Source organism: Megascapheus bottae, chromosome 25 (assembly GCF_031878675.1).
Source record: "Megascapheus bottae isolate mThoBot1 chromosome 25, mThoBot2.hap1, whole genome shotgun sequence".
Classification (NCBI taxonomy): Eukaryota; Metazoa; Chordata; class Mammalia; order Rodentia; family Geomyidae; genus Megascapheus; species Megascapheus bottae.
In genome coordinates this window covers 18,241,207-18,253,830 of record NC_143533.1, presented here as the reverse complement: position 1 = coordinate 18,253,830, position 12,624 = coordinate 18,241,207, and the positions used below count along the sequence as shown (strand labels likewise).

Genomic DNA, 12,624 nt, shown 5'->3' with positions numbered 1-12,624 from the left:
TGAGCACTGTCCTTGGACTTTCTCAAGGCTAGAACTCTATCACTTGAGCCACAGCACCACTTCCAGCTTTTCCTATGTATCTGGTACTGAGGAATAGAACCTCGGTCTTCATGCATGCTAGGGAAGCACTCCACCACTAGGCCAAACTACAGGCCCCTGATTTTTTTTTTTAAGCAAAAAGGAAGTGGTAGCTGGGTGCTGGTGGCTCATGACTGTAACCTTGTTACTCAGAAGGCTGAGATGTGAGGACTGTGGTTCAAAATCAGCTGAGGCAGGAAAGTCCCCATTAGAATCTTATCTCCATTGAACAAACAGAAAATTGGAAGTGGCACTGTGACTGGAAGTGGTAGAGTGCTAGCCTTGCACTGAAGAGCTCAAGGACAGTGCCCAGGCCCCTGAGTCAAAGAGAGAAAAAAAAAAAAAGAAGTGGTAGATCTTTGTTTCTGGGAATACATCCCAGTTATACCTTTAACAAAATCCTTATTGTGGTATTATGAGTTTTAACACACACACACACACACACACACACACACACTTCACACACACACACACACACACACACACACACACACACTTCATAGTTTTTGATTACCCAAGATGATCACAAACAGATGACTGCCAGAAGAGGATATTGGAGAAGAGAGAGAGAGGTTCAACGTGGTCTCAAATGGAGCCTTATTGACCCAGCTACTGCTACAAGCCATTGACTGTTCATGTAATTTTGCAGAAGAAAAGGAAATCAATATCAAATTTCCTCCTTTGCTTTATTTTTCTGCCCTTACTATATATTGCACTTCCTGAGAGAAAGGCACCACTAAACTAAGTAGATGTGCCTTAACGGAAGTGGTGAGTAAGCAAGCAGATGCTCTCATCTCCAAAAGTGCAGTTATAACTAAAAGCTTTTGTCTTTGCATGCATGAAAATAGAATGGCAAAGTCCATTGACATTGTTTTAAGAAGAATGGAATGAAGTAAAGGGGAGTGATCGAGGAGTGGTAGTTGATCTTTGTATACATGTGCTGAAACGTTACAGTGCATGCTGATAGGAAAGGAAGAAACTGGGCATCATGTGTCATGCTTGTAATCCTAGATATGGGATTGTAGTTTGTAAGAGAACTGTAGTTTGAGGCTCTAATAATAAAGTGCTTGCCTAGCAAACATAAGACCCTGAGTTTCAAACCCTAACACCACTAAAAGGAAGAAAAACAAAATTCATTGTGGGGAAAGATGGCACTCTAGGTCTATTGCTAGGGACCTCAATTACTTCTTATATAATATTCCCAACAGGAATTTACTGAAAACACATGAAATTTATCAAAATAATAGTTTTTTTAAAAAAAAGCAACATAGGATATGTATACGTGACAAACATTTAATGTATATAGATATTAGATATACCAAAGAATATTGTCACACTGAATGTAAAGTATAAGGACTATAGAAATATGGGGGAAAAAATCAGAACATGGAATGGTAAAGATACATTGGTGGCAGCTATGTGCAAAGAATTCTGCATAAATAGTGATACAGAAAGACTTAATAAAGCCAGGTGTGGTAGCTCATGCCTGTAATCCTAGCTACTCAAGAGGATGAGATCTGAGGATCCAGGTTTAAAGCCAGCCCAGGCAAGGAAGTCTATGAGACTCTTATCTCTGATTAACCACCAGAAAACTGGAAGTAGCACTGTGGCTCAGGTGATAGAGTGATAGCCTTGAGCTAAGGAGCTCTGGGACATCACTAAGCCCAGAGCTGAGGACCCATGACTGACCAACAACGACAAAAAATGACTGCATAAGCAAGGAGATCATCAGTTCCAGGGAATCCTGGGTTACATAGCAAAATTTTGTATTAAAAAAAAAAAAGAGGAAGGAAGGAAGGAAAAGAGGGAGGGAGGGAGGAGGGAGGGAAGAAAGAGATAAAAGGGAGGGGAAGTCTCTCTCCCTCCTTCCCTTCCTTCCCTCCCCCTCCAAAATAAACCACAGGCTGTCTCCAAAAACAGATTTATCTGTACAAAATTCAACACTAAAGAGTCTACTTTCTACCCTCACCTCCCTTTTCCCAGAAAACATTCTAGAAGTATCACTGAAAAATAATTACTGAAAACTAACCTCTCACGTTTTTGTTTTCTTTGCTGGTCCCAGTGTCAAGGAATCTGAAATCCCAGCCACCGAAGTCAGACCTATGCCTGAATTTTGTTACTTTCGTTCACAAAGATCTTTTTCTTTCCCAGAGACTGGGACCAAGAAATTAACTCTTAATGTTTTCAAGAACAAATAGTACTTTCAGAGCTTTGCTGAAGTTTCAGCCATACCCTCCAGTCTCAGGCATGGACTTCACAAATCCTAAAGGAAAAAAAAAATAGGAAACAAAAGTTGAGGGTCCTGAGTAGTGTTTTCTCCCAGGTCTGAGGGGTCCCCAGGCCTTCCTGCAGGCACCATCAGCCTGCATCTCTGTGGCTGACCAGCTATGAGATTCTCTCCAGCTCGAAAACGTAGCAGATAAAGAAGAGCAGAGTCCTTGGAGTTTAAATGGCTGAATGGCTGGCTGAAGATTTCAAGAGAGCAAGAGAGAGAGACAGTGAGACAGAGAGACAGAGACAAACCAACAGACCAACAGAGAGACAGACAGACAGACGCGCGCGCGCGTGCGTGCACACACACACACACAGTCCCAACAGTCTCAACAGTGGTCACTTTGTTTATTGTCTGACCATATGAGGGAAGAGAACTGGGCTGATGTAAGGGAAGGAGAATGCAGTTGAAGATTTGCTGCCTTTTTTTTTCTTTTAAGACTAAAATCCTGCTACACTATAAGCACCCCCACCACCAAAAAAAAGATATTTTGTCTTTCTTAACTAAAATCCAAACTAATCATCTGAATAAGGCCTTCTTTCTTCACTAACCCCAAGCTACTATAGAGCTTAAAAAAATTTTTTTGTGTGTGCGTGTGGGGGGAAATCACGTCTTTAAAAGTTTTACCTCCTCTGGGAGGCAATGTTGCTTAACCCTCTTCCCTGCCCTTTTCCCTCAAAAAAATTTGGAAGGCAATATCACAAAGTAGAATATCCAATGAAAGGAGGGGCTATGGTTTTTGTTTTGTTTTGTTTCCTAGTGAAAATGCAGTTGTTCAGTAATAGGTAATATAAAATCAGGCAGAGACCCAGCTACAACGATTAAAAGGGACATTTATATCCCCTACTCAAATGCGCACACACACACACACACACACACACACACACACCACACACACACAGTTTCTATTTGCCCAAGCAAATAGAAATGAAAGGAAAGGGTGGGGAGAATCAATCACAGCAAGAGCTTTTCCAAAAGAAAAGCCAAAAATACTCACAAAAGCCAAAAATACAAAAATAGAGGCAAAACTACTTTGCTTCTATTCCTGGGGACTATCCTGACTTGTTTTCTCCAACACCATGAATCCAAAAAAAAAAAAAAAAAAAAGCAGTAAACAAGGTCCAAGGGAGCAGTTGTCACCTGCATGTCTTGAATTGCCTTGGTATTATGAATGAAGACACTTGAAACTCTTAATACCACACTGAAGTTATTATGCTGTCCTGATTGTTCTACATAAACCCAGTGCCATCTTTTCTTTTCTTTTTAAATCTTTCCCTTCAGGGCATCAAGGCTTAGTATCTATGTGTTCAATTTTGCTCAGCTTGGTGAAATTAAAGACACCCAAGGGTTGCAAAAGTCCTGGGACAGGATACTTTAGAACCTGAGCCTACCCCCTCATAGTGATAGGGTGACAATGAACACAGTCAGGGCCCACAGACAAGTTAAAAATGGAAAGCTGTTTAAATGTTCCTTGTGCTGTTATCAACAAGTATTCCCCAGCACGCAAAGAGGGTACCCACTCAGCTCGCAGAATATATCTTTTTATTTCAGAAACAGGCCTTTCAGGTCCCAGGGTGGTAGAATAAAACCTTTTAGCATGTAGCCACAGACTGACTCTCTCTCATCACTACATTTGCTCAGATTATACTGCAGATCTGATTTATTTATTTTTCTTTATATTTTTATTATTTATTTATTTATTTATTTTGTGGGTCCTGGAGCTTGAACTTGGCTTGGGCGCTGTCCCTGAGCTCTTCAGCTCAAGGCTACCACCCTACCCTTGAGCCAAGCCCTACTTCCAGTTTTCTAGAGGTTAATTGGAGATGAGAGTCAGGTCCTTTTGTGCCTGGGCTGGCTTTGAACCTTGATCCTCAGATCTCAGCCTCCTGAGTATCTAGGATTATAAGCAGGAGCCACTGCCAGCTCAAATCTGATTTCTAAAGTACATTTGTAACTTTACCCAGCTCAGCAGCCATAGTTGCTCTGTTTGCTTGACTTTTGCCCTTTTGCTCTAATTGAACAAAGAAGCAAAAGATCAGACTAACTCAAGTACCTCATCTCCTCCCCTTCAAGGGCTCACGTCCTCTTAGCTCCACACTGGTTTCCTGTAAAAGATTTAAGTATTCTAATACTCAAACATCAAAACCCACCAATGAATGACTTTATAGCCTTTATAAAGGGGCAAGCCTTGTGAATACGACAATGAAGAAATCATGGTGGGTTTTATGCAAAGTACAATGGAATTTGTCAGTCTCAAAGATAGTTTTCCTTTACTTTGGGAATAAACCGGGCTTCATTAAAAGTGACATATTCTAAAAACTAACTATAGAGGCTGGTCTTTTGAAGTTAAGGAACACACTGGTATACTGACTACTTAGAAGTCATAGGTCTGCCAGGTGCTGAGTGGCTCTCACCTGTAATCCTAGCTACTAAGGAGGCTGAGATCTGAGGATCATGGTTCAAAGTCAGCCAGGGCAGGAAAGCCCATAAGACTCTTACCTCCAATAAACTTTCCAGGAAAAGCTAGAAATGGTGCTGTGGCTCTAGGGGTAGAGTTCTAGCCTTGAGCAAAAGAAGGTTAGGGACAGTGCCCAGGACTGAATTCAAGCCCCAGGATGGTCAATAAAATGAATGAATGAATAAATAAAGTCATAGGTCCTGATTAAGTATGTAACAACTCAGTGATAGAGTACTTGCTTAGCATGTGTGAGGTCTTTGGCTCCCTCCGAAGTACTAGTTTTAAAAAAAAGTCAAGAAAAATCATCCAACTTAATCAGATACTTTATTTTATTCTAAATGATATATGTGTATTTCCCGGAATTAAGCCTATCTTCAAAGAAGAAAGCTTTGGCCCTATTTGATATAATTTAAAGTAGTTTATTGTAACACTGAATGAGACAGCAACACTGTTGAATTGTGGGATTTTTTTGTTTGTTGTTGTTATTGTTTATGCTAGAACAGATATTCAAACTTGAGGCCTGGGCACTGTCCTGGAACTTTTTCATTTAAATCTGGCACTCTACTAACTTGAGCCACCACTCCACATGCAGACTTTTGTTGATTAATTGGAGATGAGAGTTTCACAGACTTACCTACCCAAGCTGACTTTGAGCCGTGATCCTCAGATCTCAGCCTCCTGAGTAGCTAGGGTTGCAGGTCTGAGCCACCGCACCCGGCTACGTAACTAGTCCTTTTCAAGCTCATTTGGCATAGGCTTTGCCCAGGAAGACCACTCTTTAACTTTTAAATCTGCATGTACATTGGAAAGGTAGCAATAACCAGGGTACCAGCAAAATCTTCTGAGGCAACTACGGTTCGTTAGACTTCATTCAGCCTATATGATCATAGAGCATGCGCCATCCCTCCTCGTAGGTCAGTGGTGGCCACACTTTGAAGTCCTTAATAACCACTGGGAACTGGCTGGCTCAAGTGCCCATTTCTAGGGCTGGTCCTAGGGATTTTAATTGTGTGAGTCTGAATGGGGCTGGGGGAGCTGCTGTGTGACAAATCCCACTGGTGATTCTAAAGTAATTCCTAGACTACCATTTAAATCTCTTGGACTCACTACACAGGGTGACTTGGTGTCCTGCTTCATAGCATGGGGCAGATGGCTTTGTCAGTGGATGCTAGGAAATCAGGTCACCCGTTTCTAGTGGCTAGGGTAGGGGAGGTCACACTGCCTATTTCAAGGGGGAAAAAATGTTTTCAACTTCTCACCCTGCATACTGGGAGAGATATTGGATATTGTTCTCTTTTCTCCTTCTTGCCAACTCCATCCCTGCCAGTTCAAGGACATGGTTTGAACAGAGGGCATCTTGTGGCCCTGCACCTCCCATCATACAGAGAGACCAGCCTTCTCTCTTCCATCCATCATCCTGGAGGCCAAGAAGCTGATGCCATCTGCCCCTCAAAAGGCATTCGTACTCTAGGTGGTGGCTCTTAGTCTTGGCTGCAACACTTGAGAAACACTGGGGAGGGCTACCGAGTACTGGTGACTGAATATCATCTCCAGAGATTCTCATTTAATTGCTGCAGGATGGAGTTTAGGCACTGGGAGTGATTCAACGTAGGATGGTTGAGATTCAAACTACTGTAACAGTCCACACACAAAAAAAGCCAGGGAGCAAATCTAGAAAGTTGTGTAGACTATATGGCCTTGGCCACAACTCTGTTATTCAACATAGTTTAACAAGTAGTCATAAGGGTCTGGCCTAGTGGTAGAGTGCTTGTCTAGCATGCATTAAGATCTGGTTTGATTACTCCATACCACATATATAGAAAAGGCCAGAATTGGTGCTGTGGCTCAAGTGGTAGAACTCCAGCCTTGAGAAAGCCCAAGGACAGTGCTCAGGCCCTGAGTTCAAGCCCGGGACTGACAATAAATAAATAAATAAATAAATAAATAAATAAATAAATAAATGTAAAAAAATAAAGAACTTGGGTAGGGTACTATAAGACATGGATGCCTTATTAATATAAGAATTATGGTAGTCCTTTTTTTGGGGGGGGTGGGGGTGGTCATGGGACTTGAACTCTGGACCTAGGCATTGTCCCTGAGCTCTTCAGCTCAGTCAGTGCTACCACCCTACCCCTTGAGCACCACTTCCAGTTTTCTGGTGGTTAATTGGAGGTAAGAGTCTCACTTCAGTGCCTGGGTTGACTTTGAACCACAATCCTCAGATCTCGGCCTCCTGAGTAGCTAGAATTACAGGCATGAGCCACCGCGCCCAGCTTTGGTACTCCTTTTATACTATAAATGATCACTTCGTGTTCTTTTTCAGTCTCTCCAATGAGCATTCAGTAGAAAGAGAGAGAAAGAAAAAAATAAAATTATTTTTTTAAATAGCAACTAACCTTCATTAAGTTATCCAGAAGCATGATATTAGTACAAAGTACTTCATGGTCACAGCAATAAACAAAAGTGCAAATTATAGTAAATGTAAAAAGAAGCAGAAGTCAAAAGCCTTAATTTATCCATACCTTTTATTCCTCATGATAAACCCCCCCCCCCAAAAAAAAAACCTGGCTGAGTGGACTCTACAGGGAGAAAATGAGAATTCAAACTCTAGCTGTGTCTTTCAATCTTGGCAACCTTGAACACATTAAAAAAATAAAATTAAAAAACTCTGGGTCTCAATTCCTTAGTTGTATAAAGTGGGCATGATAGTAGTGCTTCAAATAATGCAGAGTAAATGCTACCTACTCTGTTACTACTTTATCTGTATAAGAGCTAAATCTCAGCTGCTTTGTTTGACGTCCTTGTGACCTATCTGGGATGAACCAGATAATGTATAATGTAATAGGCTGAATTATGTCTGCTGTGCAGATAGTAATAGACAATGCATGTTTCTGTAAAGGCAGAATCCAGAGCTGATATAGGGGTGGGGTGGAAAAACTATGACACCTAGCACAGTACCTTAGGTGCAATGATATGTCTGATATATAAAAATCAGGGGCATCTCTAAGACATTGAGACAAAGTGTGACCTTGTCTCCCTACACACATTCCCCTTCAGGAGAGAAGTAGTCTTGTTCTCCATTGCTGGAGGGCTCACAGCTGAAGATATTTTCTAGAGATCCTCCTCTGAAGAAGAAGTCATTGCTCTGGCATCAGTCCCATCTCCAGATGCAACAGTCATCCAGTGAATGGGATACCAAAGTCAGGTTCCCAACTCAGAAGGGCCACCTCACTCCATGTGTGCCTTTCCTGTAAGCCTGTCACTCCCCTTCCTCCCACCCCATATCTCTTACTCCCTCACACTGAAGTCATCATCTACCTGAGACCGGTGGGTAACCTGTACTACAGTTATGCCTCTTTTTTTGTGCATTTTCACTTAACTAGATGCCATCTGCTTTCCTTTTTCCTTTTTGGTGGGTGGTGGGGCTTGAGTTCAGGGTTGGGGCACTGTCCCAGAGCTTTTTCAGCTCAAGGATAGAGCTCTACTACATTGAGCCACAGTGCCACTTCTGGTTTTTCTGGTGGTTAACTGGAAATAAGAATCTCACATTTTCCTGCCTGGGCTGGCTTTGAACTGAGATCCTCAGATCTCAACCTCCTGAGTAGCTAGGATTTATAGGCATGAGTAACCTGGACTCAACTTTCTTTCTCTTTCTCTTTTTCCTTCTTTTCTTTCCTTCCTTCTTTTTCCTTCCTTCCTTTCTCTCTTTTTTCCCTTTTTCTCTCTCTCCTTCTTTCCTTTCTAATCTATTACCACACACAGTGGTCAAAGAATTATTTTTCAGAGAATATATTTCTATGACCAAAAAGACCCATCTCCTTGTTTTCAAACATCAGTAGAAGTACACATCTAGAGAGGAAATGTCACTCTCGTAACTCCAATTCAATCAGGCATCATTAAAATGACCACAGTTATATAGTTATTTTTTTATCATTTCTTACTTTTCCCAAGGAAAATGCCAATAAGAGCTAGAACAAATCTTCCCCACATTTAGTAGACCCTCACTGATGGTACAACATTTCTTCTGGCTTCATGCTAGCTCACCTTTAATCAAATAAAGGACTTTCTCAAAGTGACATTTATTTTTACTGAATTTGGGGTGCTATATTATTATTATTATATTATTAGTTTCTCTACTTAGATTGTAGAAGAAATATCCAGGCATTAGCCTATAATCTTAGCTAGTCAGGAGTCTGAAATCTGAAGGATAACCACTCCAGCCACGTGGATTCAAAATCCATAATGAAGTGAGGGAAGGGGTGACATTGTCTAAGAAATGTACTCTTTAACTGACTTATATAACTGTCACCTTAACAATTAGAAAATGGAAACAAGACAACTCAAACTCTATAAAAAAAAAAACTTTAGCTGAGCCAGGCATGGGGGCTCACACCAGTAATCATACCTACTCAGGAAGCTGAGATCTGAGGATTGTGGTTCAAAGCCAGCCTGGACACTAAAGTTCTTATCTCCAATTAACCACTAGAAAACCTGAAGTGGTGCTGTGGCTCAAGAGGTAGGGAGGTGGCCTTGAGCTGAAGAGCTCAGGGACAGGGCCTAGGCCAGAGTTCAAGTGCCAAGACTAACAAAAAATAATACTTAAAGGTCATAATGATTTCAAAGACTTCCATGATATTCCTGTAAAATAAACTACTATAACTTTACAGTCCTTAATGTCCTGCAGTTGGGAGTGTCTTACCTTGTAACTTGGGTTCTCATTCCAAAATCCAATGACCTCATTGATTGGAGTACTTCAATACAGCCCATGTACTAGAATAAAAAAGAGGAACTAGTAAGGCAAAAATTCTATAACCCAGGCATCAGGGACTCACACCTGTCATCCTAGGTAGTTAAGAGACTGAGATATGAGGATTATGTTTCAAAGCCAACCCTGGTTAGGGAAGTCCATGAGACTAAATGGTGCTGCAGGTTAAGTGGTAGACCACTAGTCTTGTATGAGAAAGCTAAGGGATAGATCAAGCCTTACTAATGGCACCAAAACAAACAAGCAAAAAGTCATGAAGGTTTTCTCTTAGCTACAAAATGAACTACTAAAAAACAACTCTTGGTGTATCAAGTTACATTTGCCCACTCCCAGTTACTATAGACACACATGCCTCAGGTCTCCATTCAGTTGTAAAACATCAGCTGAATACAAAATATCAGGAATGCAATTAACAAAGACTATTATGGGTCTCATGGTTTGGAGAGCGAGCTTGATAGTCAGAGAGTATGATTATGCATCCTGATTCGGCTAATTCTTCATCTATCTAAGCCAATCACTCATCTTCTCTTCATCTTTTTTTTTTTTTTTGGTCCGCTGGCAAAATGGAAACACACAATTGGACTGTTGCAAGAGTCAAATGATTTCCCATAGGTAATGCTTTTAAAATAATGCCTAGCCATGTATATGTGCCCAAATGATAGAGGTAGAAAAAATAAGTGTGAGACAAATAGTAAAGGAATGCTCAGTCTTCTAAATAAACAGAGAATTTAGTTACGTTCAGAAAAAGTCACGTCTTTTGTGGAAGTTAGATCTAAATTATAAACATATATGAAAATATATACATGGCCATATAAAGGTAGGCAGAGATAGACTGACTACAGTGTGGTATCTGCAGAGAAGAAATCCCCACATATGCAAGGGAGGATTCTAATGGTGTAATTCCTGTGATCAACTAATATACAGTTTGGCAAAATGAACACCAGGACTCTGGAACAGGTGTTATTGGGGGAAGGGAGATGGTGCAGATGAATGGAGAAAGGATGGGAGAAAACAGTTATAATATTCAACGTACATATGTAAAGATGGAACCAGGCACCTAGAGGGGGATGGGTAGGTCTGGGAGAGATGCAAAAGAATGATAGAATGGGTAAGGTTGATCAAGATTCATTGGACATGTTGAACTGAAACCCCTTGGTACATCTACTTAAAGGTAATATATTTTTTTTGGAAAAAAGTCCTATCTTTTGCAAGATCATTGGAATATTATGTCAGTTTAAGAAAACAGCTAGTTATGATTGGCTGAGGTTAGGTTAAACATGGAACACTGGAAAAGGAACTAGGACCTCTGGGAAAGAAGAGGATTAAAAAGGGATATCACAAGAAGCCACGTTGGGCTGCCTGCTGTGATGTGAGTTTTAGAAGCCTTAAGTCAACCTCACTGTGAAGCTGGGTTGACAGTGAGGAAAGTCAGGATGTTCCCCCACACCCCTACCCCCTACCTCCTCTGCAGAGTAAAGTAATTACAACTCACACAGAGGGGAGGTGATGGCAAGAGAGAAGAAGGGATGGATTCAAGTGACATCACAGAAATAGATGCTATGGGCTTTGGCAGCTCATTTGCTAAAGAGAGTAAGAGAGGACGAGTCAAGAATGATTCAGACACCTCTAGCTAGGATAGCAGAGGGAAGAAAGAATAACACTATTCACAGAAACAGGAACAGGAGGACGAGAACAAGCTACAAACTGATTTGGGAGCAGTTGGCTGTGAGACATTGGTAGGGTAGTCAGGAAACAACAGGCTGGCAGTTAAAAAATGAAATGCTGGGTCCTGGAAGAAGAGCTGAAGTCTAGGGATGCAGACAGAGTGTTTGGTGTAGCTTTTGCCAGGTGAGGCTGGGGGAGGAAATCCTCTGAGCAAAGCCTCCATTGACTAGCCAGAGTGTTTGTGGATTGCTTTGGAAATGTGATGACAGCCAAGTGGTCTCACTGAAAGTGATCTGTCTGTCCGCCCCTTGGATGTGATACGCTTCCTATTTAGCTTTCCTTTGGAAACTGTCCAGCCTCCTGCTTGAAAATCGCAAAAGTATAATGGAAGGGTGGCAGGACCTGGGGTCAGAGGTGCTCCCCAGATAGTACTTGACAGAATTCCCTGTGGATTTTGTAGATGTGGTAATCTATAAAATCAGATCTGTGCACACATGTTATCTCAATCCTATTGCTAGAGTTTGTTTGCTTTTTCTTTTCAGCCAAACCCCTGTGAATCACATTTCTCTTCAGGGTCTTTAATATGAATACAAGCAACATTGTGGATAGTTTGTTCTTTCCTAGTCACACTTAACTTCTCAAAATTTGAGTCATTCAGGGAAGTAAAATGGGTAAAGATCTGTATTGTAGGAAGCAAAGTGTGCATCAGGACATAGTGCATTAGGGGAAAAAAGAAAAAAAAAAAACATTTCAGAACTGACCTGAAAGAAGATTCAGAGGACGGATGGTCCATACTGAGGCAGTTGCATGGGCTTTGTCTGCACTGCCCTCATTACCTGCTCTGACTCTTCCTGCCCTTTAATGGGCTCTTGTGCTCCTCATCCTGACTTTGCTTCTCCATCTTCTAGAAAGAACTGAGACTGTCCCCTCCCCCATACTCATTCACAGAGCTTGGGACACCCTGATGGGGCACAGGCCAGCATGGCAGGAAGTCACTGAGATCAGACTAAGGGATACTCACTGCTTTGAAAATACAACCAAGCTCTTCACTCCACTACAGTAATCATTTCAAAAGCATATATTGGATCATTCACCTCCACTTCTTAGAGCCCCAAAAAGCTATCATCCAGTCAAAAATATTACTATAAACATCTGGACCTTATGCTTTCCGGTCCACACTTACTCCTTCCACATCATTCTCTCTCTGTGTGCATTCTGTTGCCATTTTACCCCAGTTATACTAGCCAACATTTCGAATTCAGGCAGCAACAACTGTTGATGGGGATGTGGAGAGAAAGGAATCCTACTGCACTGCTAGTGGGAATGAAAACTAGTACAACCTCTCTGGAAAGCGGTCTGGAGGTTCCTCAAAAAACTAAACATAGG

The 12,624-nt window shown here is 41.4% G+C and overlaps 1 protein-coding gene across 1 annotated transcript in view; it reads right to left on the bottom strand.

Annotated features, from left to right (window-relative positions):
• Shc4 (SHC adaptor protein 4) overlaps positions 1-12,624 on the bottom strand; it is a 58,148-nt gene that overhangs the window by 26,498 nt on the left and 19,026 nt on the right. Inside the window, exon 2 of the mRNA XM_090358455.1 lies at positions 9,508-9,578. Within this exon, the coding sequence (XP_090214581.1) occupies positions 9,508-9,578 (71 nt within the window). The remainder of the gene's footprint in view (positions 1-9,507; positions 9,579-12,624) is intronic.